The sequence below is a fragment of the Talaromyces proteolyticus genome (genome assembly GCF_021365285.1).
Source record: "Talaromyces proteolyticus strain PMI_201 chromosome Unknown BGW36scaffold_12, whole genome shotgun sequence".
Taxonomy (NCBI): domain Eukaryota; kingdom Fungi; phylum Ascomycota; class Eurotiomycetes; order Eurotiales; family Trichocomaceae; genus Talaromyces; species Talaromyces proteolyticus.
The window spans coordinates 619,221-634,602 of NW_025764288.1; the positions used below are offsets into that span (position 1 = coordinate 619,221).

A 15,382-nucleotide genomic window follows, 5' to 3' on the forward strand; every position below is an offset into this window, starting at 1 on the left:
ACCAGCGCGCTTTGCCTTTCTGGGAAAACGCGCGCCGTCTCTCAACGGCATAACTCCGACTTCTTGAATCATAATCTGAGGTCAACCGGCAACCCAGCATCGCTGCTGAACGCCTCTTGCATCGTACCCCCCCAGCCATGTCTTCTGCCTGTTGGACCTGTCGACTGCGGAGGAAAAAGTGCGATCGAGTCCGGCCCGTCTGCACGAGCTGTGCAAGGCTGCGTATTGGCTGTGACTATAGCCGCATCAAGCCAGAATGGATGGACGGGTCCAAGAAACAAGCCGAAGAGGCCAAGAGTATTCAAGCTCAGATAAGGCAAGGTGCTGCAACTGTTGATGACAAGTCCTTTGCCGTTCAGGTGTTTCCACTTCGGGAGACCCCGTTGTCGTCAAGCCAGTCGGTAGAATGCAGGACGACTCCTTGCTCCGACGGTGCGTCATCACCCCCGAAAGAAACCGACGATTTCTTGATGTCTTTGTATCTCGATACCGTATTTCCTTGCCTGTTCCCATGGTACCAGCCTCGAACATTAGCCGGCGGTCGCAGTTGGATACTGACCATATTCAAGACTAACCAGGCTGCGTTCCATGCTGCCATAAGTCTCAGCGCCTATTACTTCACGCGGCTGCTCGCCCGGGATGCATCTAATACTCTCAGAACGCCTTGCGAGCAGCACGTGTGGGATACATGGGCTAGTCACATGGATCTGTCCATGCAACTGATCAGGCGAGACTTGAGCGACACAAATGCCGGATCCAGACAGACAGATGTATTTCATGGGGCTCGTGTTTTGGACAGTATCGTGCACCTCCTCATCTTTGAAGCATCTATGGCGAAGACCGGAGATTGGAGCTTACATCTTACTGCCGCACTGAGCCAGTTGGAAGACATATTCCGAGTGCATGGCTTAAAGGATGGCAAATACCACCTACATTCAGTTCTCCTTAGCATGCAACTACCATCGATATTTGACGGCATCGACCTCGAATATCACGTATGGAGTGCTGACCAAACTTCGTTCCAGTTTTCTACAGCTGTTCTTATCTATGCGGATATTGTTGCCAGCATCTGCCTTAGACAAACCCCTAGGCTGCGACATTATCACGAGGCGGTGATCATGAAGAGTAGTACTCGTGCTAACCAGGACAACCGGCTGATATATATGGAAGATTACATTGGGTGCTATGGCTGGGCATTTGTACTTATTGGTGATATTGCTGCTCTAGATGCATGGAAGCTTGCTACCGCGTCAGAAGATGGGAGCGACCGGGACCAGCTTGCAGTTTTAGGAAACGATTTAAAAATCAGATTATACCATGGCATAGAAAATATAGCACCGGCCACCCCATCGTGCGAAGTATTGGGAAAGATGAATCAGGCTGACCAGCATGCCCTGATTACAAAGTTATGGCTACATGCCGGTCTGATATACTTATCAACGATCATGCACGGATGGCAGCTAACAGACCCTGCTATTCGTCATAATGTTCACGCGGCGTTGAATCTGCTCAAGGTTATAACGTCAAATCTCGAGATTCGCTGTCCAATGTGGCCGCTCTGTGTTGTCGGCTGTATGGTTCAGGACGACGAGAAGGAAGAGTTGAGTCGCATCATGTCTGGACTGCCGCCTCTTCAATCCTTTGGGGCTAATAAAGAAGCTGTAAGCTTGGTCGAGGCTGCCTGGCACCGTCGTGGCCAGCTTGAAGAGAATGAGAATCCATGGAATTTAGCAGACCATTTTCGATTCCAAGGGTCCAGTCTCTTGCTCATCTGATAGGAACATATTATGCTGTGACTGAATGACCAACAGCACACATCGTAAGGTATCGATTTACTTCACAATTATATGTAACATGCCTTGCATACTAAACAGCGCCGCACCCTATACCAGATGTGACACGGAAGGGAGCTAATCTATTGTTAAGATCAAGGTCGGGGCTAGTATTTTGTATTTTGAGGGCCTCGAGTCTCCCGATTGTGTCTTTGGCGTTTTAGGGTTTCGGCCGAGTCGCCTTGCCTGTTTAAGGCACCGCGCGCGCGCTACATTTGGCCATGCTCATCAATGGCACGAATGCTGATGTATCATAGCATATGGCTGGCGTGGAATGTTCTCGGGGCCAATTTATCTATCAGAAAATATGAGCATTTGTCAGGCGATGCAAAGAGGGCCCTTGTCCAAGCAGAACAGGTATAAATGAACCACGCTGGGTCGTTGACCAACAGCCAATATACAAACCGAGTCGATCTCTTATCCAACATTCACCGTAACAATTCTCCAAACTAGCCATTTGTCGTTCCACACCCTATAGTCACCATGGTTGTCGTTGCTGTCGCCGGAGGATCAGGCAACGTTGGTCGTACCATTGTCGAAACTCTGGTCGAGAACGGTGAATACGAAGTCATTGTCCTTGGCCGCAAGGTGTGGGCAGCAAACAATTCTGTCGTCGTGGACTATGGCGATGTAGCAGGAATAGCTGAAGTCCTAAATCAGCACGGCGTACACACAGTTATATGCACAATCGCAGTTTTAGATGACACTTCGTCTTCTTCGCAGATTAATCTCATTAGAGCAGCAGAGCAATCATCGTCAGTGAAGCGGTTCATCGCTTCAGGTTGGGGATCACTTCCAGATGAGAAGTAAGTAGACGATTCTCACGTACCATGTGCTTATCTCAGCCGTATCTCATTACCCTTTCCAGATCGCCGTTTTACGTCTTTCAGGAGGTGTCCACTGATGAGCTGCGCAAGACCAAACTTGAATGGACTCGATTCGTAAATGGATTTTTCCTTGACTACTACGGTGCGCCACATGTCAAAACACACCTACCTACCATCACATTCGCAGTCGACATTGCTAGCAGGAAGGCAGCCCTACCAGGTACAGGCGATGAGCCCGTTGCTTTAACTTATTCATTTGATGTTGCCAGGTACGTGTCGGCATTCTTGAATCTGCCCAAGTGGGAAGAGGTAACATACTGTTACGGAGAGAAGACAACTTGGAATGAATTCGTCGAAGTTGCCGAAGAGGTTACAGGTGCAAACTCCTATCTCTTGCTGGCCGTATTAGGTCACGCTCCTAATGAGGATGTTTATCTAGGATCCCCTTTTGAAATTACCTACGACCCGATTCAAAAGCTCATGAAGGGGGAAATCACCGAGCTTCCTGCACATGCAAAAGAACTCGCTTCTTCACCATTCCCGGAAGCCATTGCCCGAATGCTTCTCCCAGTTCTTGGCATGTGGGCAGCTGAGGGCTACTTCAACGTTCCGGTAGAGAAATCGCTGAACCAGAAGTTTCTAAACATTAAGCCCATAACTGTTCGCGAGATGTTGCTGCAGGGACAAGGCCCTAAGTGAGGCACACGACAGTCCTCGTAAGAATTCTGGCCTTGAGAGAATGAAGGAATGCATTGTTATTTTACTTCGCCTTTACCGTACGTTTAGATAATCGTTGAAAAATTTCATTCACATCAGTTGAATTATTTCGTATGATTGGGTACTTAGTGATTATCGCAAAGAAAATTATACTTTTACCGCCAATGCTGCAATTTGGTATATGGTAACCCAGGTTGATATGTCACGCATGAGGAGAAAAGTGCCTACATATGTATGGGAGGACACAAATTCAGACCAATAAACTATCCTTAAAGCCAGATGACGTCTATATACATTTAATTAATGTTTGAACGGCACAAAAAAGCGGATTATGTCCACAAATCATAACTTGAATATGTCATTCCATTTTGAATAAATTATGAAGTGCACCTAAAAAGCACGAGAATTTCTTATACCAATAGTTAATATCTTACGATCGATTGATATAGACATATTTTGAATTGAAAACATCACAATGGGTCAACATAAAATAAAGTCGAGATATTTCATCACCAGACGTTAGCCTAGGAAACCAACCTAGAAATTCGTTTATTCTCTACCGAGGCCCATCCTATAAAAGCGACTATCTATCTTATTCACGACTTTCCTCGGACCTCTCATCAGTTACGGCACGTCACTGTACATGTGGTTTCAGCTAAACATCACGTTGTTGTCCCGGACTATTGTGGTCATGGATTTTCATCGTTTCCCTATTTAACAGGGTCATCTTTCACTAAAAAGGAACTCGCAACTAATCTGTTCAAACTAGTCACTGAAACTCTTCGAATCAGTGACAAAATTCACGTTGTTGGCTATGATATTGGAGGAATGATTACTCACGCTTATGTCGCGCAATTTCCCGAGCATGGGGCTAGTGTTGTCTGGGGGAAGTGTCCCCTCGCAGGAACAACTCTCTATGATGAAATCAAAGCCCTCGTGAAAGCACTGGCATTTTGATTTCCACAGCCACAATCCTGAGCTTGCTGTGGCTCTAGTGACAGGAAAGGAGAAAATGTGCTTGAAGCATTTTTCTTTGATCGTCTGACACAAAAACAAGCGGTTATTACGCCAGACGTGATAGAATTATACAATATGAATCAGTGCCAGACGCACTGAGATTCATTTCTCTACGTACAGTGCTTTTGAAATTGACGCTCGAAATAATGAAGAATGGCGAGAAAAATGGAAAAATCACAGCCCACAATATGATTCTCTCTGAAGAGTGAAGTTGGGCTGCACCAAGTTCCTCTCCTATAGCTAGCGAAATGTACGTTGATCCAAAAATCGGTGTTTTGAAAAACAGCGGACATTATCTGGCCGAAGAGAATCCCACCGACTTCGTGAAACAAGTTCTAAAATGTATCGGCGCTTGACCTCATATCCTTCTCGATCTAGTCGAATATAATACAGACCTTGAGGCAATTCAAGTTGCGAATGATAGGATATTGATAAGGCTATTGCCGATCAACGAAGTCTAACTTTGTTAAGGCGTTGCCTGAGACGAGACCGAAATTTACGTTACAAAGCTGGCTTTAACAGTATACAACCAGAGAAGTAGGTCGACTGATAGTGAAATGTATTTGGTTTCAACATTTGTGTTCGATTAATTTTATTTTATTCGTCTTGAGCTACCGAAAACTATTACCCTATAAAGTTTCTTTGAACAGTCCTTTAAGACGTACATTATCGAAATTTCAGCCTCTTTCATACTTACCATTTTAAAAACTAACCGTCGATAAATATTGATTTATACGGCTGGTGTTGGAACTTGTAAGACTTCTAGTTCTTATGAGAATCTGGAAACCCAAAATATAGGTTGTGATAGTCCTTCTTTTCAATCTAATTTTAAAGAATACTGACATGATATATCTCTACGTAGGTGGATCTATTGACGGTATCAGCTGTCTTTTATTTATTATGGAAGAATATTCCTAAAATCTTAAAAATGGCCTCGACGTGTTTGAGTATCTACAACATTGATGAATTAGCCCTGTCGCTTCGAATATTTCAGGGATTTAAAACATGTGGTATCAATTTAGCGTCCTGTTAATTGTTTTGATTTATTATTTGCGTATTTTCTTAAATAGGAGAAAATTTTTAGAAATATTTGGTTGAAAGTATTGAAAATATACAACGTATTCAGGAGATTCTTAATAACAATACATGACGGTCTGCGAATTACACATGGTTTGGACGGCGATTCACTATCATTCATACCGTATTTAGTCCATTACTTAAGTCCATTTAAACTTTTGTTTGGGCCCTACTTGATGAATGTTCTAGCTCTAGTGTACAACACACTATACATGCAATGATATTCTAGGGGATGTCCGGTGGTTTCTTGTTGGTGTATAATCTTTTCGGAATCGTCATGATAGAGGGCTGAGACATGGTGGCTACGCAATCGGAAATATTATGGTCCATGGCAGTGCTGCATATCATAAATATTGGCTCGGAAGTCATATAAGCACCGCGTCCTCTTCGCGTTCTTAGGATTTTATATTAGTTGAATCGATGTAAATTGTTTATTCCTTGGAAAATTGCACGTTTGAATATTTCTATATTAGATTCCAACTATCGAGGGTGAATAAGAAGTCACTGAGTGACTATGCCCTGCAAGAAGGCCCCAAGAACTATAACGATGCTGTATCCGCCTAATCCGCCTCGCAAATCTGTTCACTTGGAGACTGACACAACCTCGAGAAATCTACTGAGTACATATCAGAGCGTGGTAACTAAGGGTAGGGTCTAGAGGGAGGGGTTCTTGGCCTTATAGTTCTTCCACTATAAGCTTCAGTGGTCTTTGACCCTTGGGATAGGTCCCTAGAACGTTCGGACATATAGGAGTGAGATATGGTACCACAGCATATACACATATGTAATTTATCTGAAATTGATTGAAATCAGGGATGTATTTGATAAAGGGGTACTGAGTTATCAAGCTACCTTCCCAGAGACTGGTTTCTTGATAGACCCTTGGTATACAAGATTCTACTGGCTAATAGGAGCGAGTAAATAGCAAGAGCTTAAGATGACCTACGTTAGGTGACGGAATAGTGCTGGTATACTTGAAACATAGAAGCTCTAGAGAAGAACAGAGCTGAGAGAACTGGGAAGAGTGACAAATTTGGCCGTCTGTCATGGTACTTAAACGTCTTTGACTATGAGGGGTCGCTAATTTAGTGATTCTAGTCCCTGGAATTGAACCCCTGTAACTAGGGTTTATTGGAGTACCTGGGGCGCAAATCACTCCTTTTTAGTGTTTGTTAGGGACTAGCAAATAAGGAACTTTGGGCACTATGGCCCTAAACAGCTTCTCGAAGCCCTCTAAACTAGGTATGAATTGATGGACGTTAAACATGAATATTAAGAATAGGGAATCTCCAAATCAAAACTTCTAGATAGGAGAATGTAATGATGTAGACAAACAAATGAAGCCTTTCACTTTTATTAACATTAAATGTATATATATCCTTTTGTGATTTTCTTAATAATTTGCATTGTCGTCAAATATTTTAACTTCCAGGGCTAGGTAAAAAAGTGATTATGTACATTGAAAAACGTGTACCACTACATTGAACTGTAATTTATTCACTTATATTTTTCTGATGTGTGCGGTTACGGTGTATTGTAACAGATCAGGTATCCAACCTCAGAAATAGAGCTAGTAACTTTGCGCCGCATATTGCCCATTGCGGACGTCGGAAGAGACAACATTTGAGACAATATAAATAACTGAATTTAGGTATGAGGCCTGCGTTGTCTAGTTTCATTCTTGCTCTGCAACTCTAGACCCACCCGAACCAATGAAATCCTTCAGTGCGCAACTCAGTAGTTGTATTGGTTGTTTGTCTTCTCGCTTATGCAAAAATACCATCATTCTGGCCCCATCTTGCGCTATTGCGAACCCCACCCGCGTGGATCCGCGTGGTATGCGAGCTTAAAGCTAACAAGATTCCAGGGCTATTATAAGGTTGTATTATGGCGGCTGACTAGATTGCGGGGATAGTACGGCGATCTCTGTCTATTCTTGGTAATATAAAAACTGTCAATCAAGTATTCCCACGTCTCTGATGTTGTGATTTGTTTGGTCGGAGTGTGAAGGACATCTGGAACAGGATAACAGAATCCTATAACAATCTTGTATCACATGTATGGCTATAACATTGAAGCTCGCCAACAAGCTTATCTTTGAAAATTTACTAGTGTACTCCCAAGGCTAGGCTAGTGCTACGTACGTAGATCCTATTATAGGTAATATATACCGCAGGGCGCAGTATTCTAAATTATGAGATCTCAAACAGCATTAGATTGGAGAATAACTAACTCTTATCCAAGAGGTTCAGGTATTGAACTTTCCACACTCAAGACCTGATATTTTCCTATTTATCGAAAAAAGAAAGAAACTAGAATGCCTGACTACGCTTACCTTTCTCAGGTTGACCCCGACCCGGTCAGTCCAGAATCTTCAGAAAAGGACCTAAGCGTTCGCCAATGTCAAACTTGTCGTACAATGCCTCAACATGACAATTTTGGCCTTCATAGTCAGCTATCCTTGGTGACGAAGTATATTCTACCGATCGTCATTATATTTCTAGCTCTCAATGCCCTTACAGCTATATTTCTCTATGTGGGGAAAGTGAAGTCTTCATCTCAGCCCGTCAATTATTCTCCAATATTGTCTTGGGAAGTAGTCTCTTATACATATCTACCCAAACCGAACCAATCTTAAACAGGCCGCTAGGAAAGCCATCGTGAGTGTTACTCCATGCCAATGCTTTTATTGACTAACTTTCTGCAAAATAGAAATACATCGAAACGGAGCCTTTTTTCGCGGGTTTTGGAGGGATATACTGTACTTTGTAAAAATATATCTAATGTCTGAAGGCTTACTGAGAAGAAGAAAGACCGCTATCTTGGATTAATACTTGACAAGGCTTGAAAGTAAGACATAATACATTGTATACAAAGTTCGAGTACAATATTATTTTCAAAAAGTGAGCATTATACGATATTTGAACATAATTCCTAAGTATCTCTCTCTCACGGTAGTTGACATCATATGTATCCATTATATTGAAAATTGCAGTTCTACCTCACATTGCTATCGGCACTAGGGATAGGACACGTATGGCATAGAGGATATTGATGATAAAGAGTGACTCTTGGCTAGACTAGAATAATCGACGCAATACCTATAACTGAGAAGCTAATACATCTGCTTTCTTCCAAACCTCCATGAAATCCTAGCAAAGTACACGGCTGTACATCAGGTACCGTAACAAGCCATATTTGAACATTTTACTCCACATGAATACGGATTATCATAATGATTCAGGTCTTTGACTTTTGAGGCAAGGTCAGAGTGATAGCTGGCAAGTAGTTTTAGCCGGTGTTGTATTCTATCAGAAGGATTGAGGTGGCTTTTTTAGAACATACCCCTGTGTAGCAAGTTGGTCTAGCAGGCGTCGACGCCGTCAACGGTTTCAACGTTGGCACAAGCACCAGCGGCAGTACCGGCACTCACATCGACGTTACGAGTCTCGACTGGGCTGGCAACTGCCATGAAAGGAAGGGCAGCCAGCAAAGTGAAAAGAACACCAGTGAAACGCATTTTGATGGTTTGGAAGAGATAAAAGTTAATTGAATTCTTGAGAGTTTGAGAGTTTGAGATTTTGTGATGCAACGGATTGTTTGGGACCGGCAAAGGAGCTGCTTTTATATCTCTCAGGACTCAGCACATGTTACATTGATCTCATGTTCATCAATTATATTTGGGATAATGTGCCGCCTTGAATATTAGCTTCGATATCCCTGATGGACCCGCTTTGCATACCTCCAATGGGACCGACTTTGGCAGATTATGGGGTCCGTATCTTAGCAGGATCCGAGGCTTGTTGGGCAGTATCACACGGGGTGAAGATCTCTTGCAAAATTACCGGTTGGGTATGTCATGGGAGAAGAGTTTTATTTTACATGCTGAGACATGCTGGCCATGTGGAACCATGATGCAGCGAAAAATTTGCCGTTTATGGGATGGCCTGTTTTGAAGAAATTACCGAATCATCGGCCAAGTTACTCGTAAGTAAGACCGCAATCTTAGTCTCAGTTCGTAATCTCAATCACGGATCAAGTTCGCGAAAGCCATCCGCCTTCTTTCTGCCATAGATTCTGCCTACAGAAATTTACCTTCCCACCACCATGCAGCTTTCATATCTCACATGGTCACGGAGGCAATATCATCATCCGAATTCAGAATCAGGAGATGAAAATGAGCATCAGTCGCTGACTGGCGAGAATGTTGGGGCTTCTCCACCATATGACGGCCACAGAGGCAGGCCGAGGATATCAATTCAAGTGCTTTTGATCCTCATCTTTGTGATAGCAAATTGCTTGCTTTTTCTCTCTAATATTGTCATGATCTCTAAATTGAATGCATCCAGGTGTAGTGAGAAAGAGAGAAGCTCCTACTGTAAGTGAATTTTGCCCTCTAAATTTGAGAAGGTAGCTAAAGAGCGGGGAAAAAAGCACCGATATATGACCGTCTTGATATCTATCGCTCAGAATCCCGCCATAATTTCACTAACTACTGGCCCGATAATAAACCCTCCATCTTCCAACTTCCACCTTCACCGGCAGTTAACGAGGCCTGGAGCCGCATCAGTAACCAAGATTCAATTGCGCTAAATGCCGATGAGGTCCGACGTCTAGGATACGATCCCGATACAGTATGGCCAGCACCTAAGGACGAATTTGGAGAAGATGTATATTATGGAGTTGTAGATGTCTTCCATCAGATTCACTGCCTAAACGTTCTTCGGCAATCTGCAAATCCGGCCTACTATGGAGACCTTGGGGAGCAAACCAAGCATACACCTCTCAAATGGGAAGACCACATGTTGCACTGTCAGTACGCCGTTTTGCGAGGCCTGATGTGTAATGCAGATATTGAAGTTATTGTTGCCCAGAAGTTCCGTGGATGGCCTGGGCTCAACATAAATTTTGCTTCAACCAAGAAATGCCGCAATTTTGAAGACATCCTCAATTGGAAGGAAGAAAATTCAATTGTATCAAAAGCACCATGGTCTGAATGGCCGGATCGTCCTATTATTGAACAGGACCCAGAAGGAGTTTTGACTCCCTATGGGAATCATCTCGGCCTGGAGGATTGGGCTTACAGCCAAGGGATAGAGCTGAAAATGCCAGAAGACCTGAGTTGGCAACCGACGAAGCACCAACACAAAGAAAACGAAAATTAGCAAATATAGAAGGCCTGAATTATTTTCATATTGAAATGATTATTAAGAGAATAAAGATGACGACAGTCAAAACTCTGTCTACCGTACATAATTGGAAATTGTATGTGTGTAATACAAGAGGAATAGACTTTGTCTTCTCACATTCAAAAGAATACAAAGGTCATATACTCTAGCAACATTAGGGCACTAAAATAATGTGACGAATTCAATTCTTTGGCTATTAACCCATTATAAACAGCACATATATTGTGATTAGGACCATAGCTTATACGGCTAGACCTAAAGGCCGGGGTTAGCCTCGACTGTAGTAAATTATTGTACAAAATTTCTCAAGTGTAGCCATAGGCTTCACTGGGACCCATGTTCAAAATAGCTCATGGGTGGTGTTGGAATTTTCATGGAAAGTAGAAGGTAGGAGAAGAAGTCCGGATATCGAAAATTGAAGGGTGAGAAAATCGCTTTATTTTCAATGCTCTGCTCGAAATGGTAAATTAGGGTATGTTTACTCTTCCTCCCTTCTAGAATCGATTATCAGACCATCTCCATTATGGCAATCTCCACCGAAGTTTTCCTTGAATGACTTTGACTGTTCCTTGTAACAAGCTGTATGTTCGGTAGCGTAGTCCCTCAGAGCGCTCCAGTCCTTGCATTTGTGTTGTTGGCCGTAGCCTACATAAGTACCGCCAAACGTATATAGGGGATGTGAGTCCGCATTGCACATAACAACCTAATATTCAAAGTTAGAAGGGAATGAATAGCATAAGAAAGTCCATGGCTGGAGATCTTGAAGATGATCAGACATGCCTGCAACATATAATCGAAACAATGCGCAACATGTGCCTTTATCGACTCCCTTTTGCTGAAATCAACTCCCGAGAAACTCTGATTCATAATTTTCCTCAAAATGCCGAGACAGTGCACTTCATGGTATGCTTCAATCAGGAACACAGTTTTGCTATCATTTCCAGGTAGGGCGATAGTCTCGGGCCAGTTCTGAGATTTGGCCCAATCGCGATCCACTGCTATGAGGCCGTGTTCCCAAAAAACTTCATTCCATAGCTCATCTTGTCGGGTCTTGTTTTTATTGCTGTACTCCGTGTTCCACCAGAATGGCTTATATACCGTAGGTATTTTTGGGGGTATGGCGTAGTCTTCCGGAGACGGCACGTCTTTTTCTTGCTCGGGTCGTTCACCCCAAGAGAGTGTGAGGATCGATATAGTATTAGAGATAATCAAGATAATGATGAGAAAATAAATCCATATTGGAGTTTTCGTTCTCAAGGGAATCTGCTGGTGGATGTCGTCTGGTTCTGAGACAGTCTCTTCTTGGCCATGAGGCTTGTTAGTTTCACGCTGGTTTAAAGGTGAATATATATTTTTGAACATAGCCCCTTAGATAACACAATGACTCGCAAGAGATGAAAAACCCGTTTTGAATATGCTCAATACTCGCAGGAAACGACACGACTCGTGTTTCGACGCGGGATGTCGACCGAGAAGCCGATATCCGTTCGGCAAGCCAGAGACCTCTCACCAAGACATCAACGCTTACGAAGTTTACTTGCTTCTGGACTGGCGCCTGCAGCACGACGGTTTTCGTCCGTCCCGCCTTTTGTTCCAAGAGCCTTTTGAGTAAATGATGCAATACGAACTAAATTGCCGTGATCTTAGACTTATCTTTCCATTCCCTGCTATCGAATCACATGTAAGCCCACCCACTATTTGCCAAGTGTTGTTTGCTATTTTTGCTATAACACACGGGAAAACCAACACAACTAGATATTAGGTATCGCTAGATCTTCAGGGATCTTTTCTGTTACATCATTACTAGGTTGTGGCGTCCTTAGTAGGTTTACCACGGAGGATTACGTGGGTCTGTTATATATTACGGTATTAAATCAATATATACACTAGTTGTACCCAACGTATTGAAAGGGTTGGAATGCAATGGGCAGCATGAGGGAAAAGCGGTCTCGATAATGGAACCAATATTGTTTTGGACAAAAATTCATGTCAATGCTCCTTCCTCATAGGTGAGGCTGTGAATGTATCATCGCGTTGCGGTTCATTAATTAACTAGTAGGCGAATACCTACTTGGGTAACCGTAGTAAATCCCTCACAAATCTGTTGGTATTTGAAATGGGGAATGGAGATGAAAATCATTAAACTGCCATGAGGATGGGACTCTGATTCTATTACGTTCGCTTGTATAGATAATGTTGGCCGGGCATGTAACCCTTGCATCGGGTTGGCTACTCAGCGTATTTGCGCTTAGAGATTGCCTCCTCAATTTACCCGAGAAAGGTTTGGCCAAGGCATTCTACCCGTTTACTATGAGTTTAAACAATCTAACCAACTTCATGAGGGCCTAGTCGCGGAGCAGGATGTCAAGTAGACGTCGCTAATTCTCAGTAAGTAGGTTCATCATTGGGCCCATTCCTATGAATCATTTAGACCCTGGCCTCACAAGGGTTGAATAGCAAACTCGTGATTGATAGCCAGTACCATAGTGCGTATTATCTTAAATAGATGCTATTTATTCACCTGCGCGCAAGCTAGTAAATGGCACCATTTGACTCATTCCACATCACCTAGAACATATACCTCGTTCAATGCCTCAGAATCTCTTTCTTCAAGAAGAACAACGGTATTCTCCATATCTCCTTCGTGATGATCGAGTTCATGTAGCGTAGTCGAAAAGCCCATGGCGACAAAAGCAACAGCACCACCAAGACGTAAAAACCAAACAACTCCGACAAATGCATCGTCGCTACCTACAAAACTCCAGATAATACCCATCAAAGACATGACCACTATCTGCGGGAGGCAAATGGCCATATTGTGTATTCCGTGAAGTAATCCCTGGCTGTCTGATATTCCTGTCAGACCTCCTCCAGAGAATAGATTATATGTTGATGGTCGAGATAGCTCATCACCTAGCAGAGAATACGGGATTCGGCAGGAAACAGCCCAGCTGATCCCTACCATAGCAAAGAGAAAGATAGTTCCAATTGCGGAGTCAACCAGCAAGGTTCCCAGCATTGAGACTGCGAAAATAAGCTGAGACAGAGTCCAAATAATGCGAGGAGTGACCTGTATTGGCCATAGTTTTGCACTCTTAATTATCCTAGGGACGGGAATATGTATTGTAGAGGAGTGGTGTGGTAAGATAATAGCTACGAAGAATGAGACTGTGGTGTACGCGAGTGGTGTCAAGGCTCCGATGTCATTGATAATTATCGTGTGGGACTTCTCTGTAGATCGAATAATATTAGAATTAGCTAGATCATGCTTCAGGTGGAAATAGGTCTTACGTAGACTGTTCACATATCTGTAGCATGTGTATAAGCAAATTGCGTACCATGGAAAGTGGATGGAATCAATAGGTGGAACATACGTTACAACATAGAACAGAAATGGAAACCATCCCAGCCAGGAAAAAAACTGCACGATGCAGATATTCTTAATTTGGTTTGGCTTTCCGAAGAATACACTCTGCATAACACTGAAAAACTCCCTACGCCGCCTAGACGATATAAACTGCCTTGAGGTCGGAACGTCATCTTCCTCATGGATGTACCAGCACGTAATAACAATGGTTATGACCAAATATACAGTCATAAGCAGACTCGTATCTGCGAAAACAGTTTTCCCGAAACGATGAATATACTTTGGCAGGTCGACAAAAGCTGCAAGATTGCCAACGACAGCCGCAAAGTTACTATGAAGACCAGCCCATGCGTTTAACTCCGCCTGCTCAGAAGGCGTATTATTATCGGTTATGGAGGCACGTAATCCGACCTGTACAGCCTGGATGGCCACAAACATGGAAAACGCTAGAAGGATTGTGAAGATGACGAAGATAGTCCTGTACGATCCATCCTTTACCTCGTGATTTTGAATGAACATTTTCAGGATTGTATCAGCCCAAGCCAAAGACAATATTGAGAAAATTAGGAAGACAGTTCCCATAACAATGAAGGGCTTTCTTCTTCCCCATGGCGATTGGCACTGGTCACTCCAGCTACCGAAGTATGGCTGGAAGATAACGCCGCATATTGGCCCTAATAATAATGTAAGGGTAACCTCCGTGGGATGGAGACCTAGGGCCTGGAGATGTGTCTGCAAACGTTAATACACGCTTGAAAAAAGTGAAGAATAGTAGAAGGGGTGAGAAGGGTGCTGCGTACAACCGCTTGACCAGAGATCAGTGAGAAAACAGCCTGAGTTCTAACACAGTGGTCATTAGCATTCATCGTATGATGTCGATACAGAGTGTTATCCTCACCCTCCGAAGCCGATAGTAGTTATCGCAGGATGGGCACGCTTTATCCCTTCCTTGGTCATCAGGTTTAAGCGCAAGTGTTTACAGATGTGGCAGGCGGAAATCTAGACAATTTCTAATGCCTAGGATGAGGCGAGTCGCGCTTATGTAGAGCGATTGAGAGTATTTAAGATTGAAAAAGAATAAAATGAGAATAGTAAAGTGGAATTAATGGGGCTGAGGGGGGCTATAATTGCGGGACTAGTAGTTTTTCAATAATTGCGACAAAAGTTCTGCGACTTGTAATTTTATTGCTTCCAAAGACAAGCAGCTCTGGCTGAATGGACTTAACTGGCGGGTTTGATCCCCTCTGTTAATAGTTTATTGTAATTTAGGGAAATAAGCCGTAGCGTAATTTCAAGGCGACCTTGAAAAAACATCAACTGGTCATGAAAGACATAGTACGGTAGAACCACTCAAGT

At 43.2% G+C, this 15,382-nt stretch overlaps 3 protein-coding genes across 3 annotated transcripts; 2 read left to right on the plus strand and 1 right to left on the minus strand.

Moving 5' to 3' along the window:
• Positions 1 to 85: 85 nt before the first annotated feature.
• On the plus strand, positions 86 to 3,370 carry BGW36DRAFT_419818 (fungal-specific transcription factor domain-containing protein). The gene is made up of 5 exons (XM_046219475.1): positions 86 to 401; positions 570 to 1,758; positions 2,311 to 2,638; positions 2,701 to 3,035; positions 3,099 to 3,370. The coding sequence occupies exons 1-5, from the start codon at positions 138 to 140 to the stop codon at positions 3,356 to 3,358; spliced, it is 2,376 nt and encodes a 791-aa protein (XP_046067418.1). The 5' UTR covers positions 86 to 137; the 3' UTR covers positions 3,359 to 3,370.
• A 6,207-nt stretch (positions 3,371 to 9,577) lies between these two features.
• BGW36DRAFT_431876 (uncharacterized protein) lies at positions 9,578 to 10,635 on the plus strand (the record flags this gene model as incomplete). Its single annotated transcript, XM_046221048.1, has 2 exons — positions 9,578 to 9,848; positions 9,905 to 10,635. 2 exons carry the CDS (start codon positions 9,578 to 9,580, stop codon positions 10,633 to 10,635), a joined length of 1,002 nt encoding a protein of 333 aa, XP_046067419.1.
• Positions 10,636 to 10,873: 238 nt separating this feature from the next.
• Positions 10,874 to 14,983, minus strand: BGW36DRAFT_465098 (major facilitator superfamily domain-containing protein; the record flags this gene model as incomplete). Its single annotated transcript, XM_046222279.1, has 7 exons — positions 10,874 to 11,362; positions 11,557 to 11,988; positions 13,241 to 13,890; positions 13,951 to 13,967; positions 14,034 to 14,758; positions 14,827 to 14,866; positions 14,925 to 14,983. The coding sequence occupies 7 exons, from the start codon at positions 14,981 to 14,983 to the stop codon at positions 11,138 to 11,140; spliced, it is 2,148 nt and encodes a 715-aa protein (XP_046067420.1). The 3' UTR covers positions 10,874 to 11,137.
• Between the last annotated feature and the right edge of the window lie 399 nt (positions 14,984 to 15,382).

Excerpts from the sequence above, each read along its gene's own strand:
- BGW36DRAFT_419818 (XM_046219475.1), top strand. The coding sequence starts at position 138 with ATGTCTTCTGCCTGTTGGACCTGTCGACTGCGGAGGAAAAAGTGCGAT. Across the intron at positions 402-569 it reads CGTTGTCGTCAAGCCAGTCG|ACTAACCAGGCTGCGTTCCA; the intron begins GTAGAATGCAGG and ends ACCATATTCAAG. Across the intron at positions 3,036-3,098 it reads AGTTGCCGAAGAGGTTACAG|GATCCCCTTTTGAAATTACC; the intron begins GTGCAAACTCCT and ends ATGTTTATCTAG.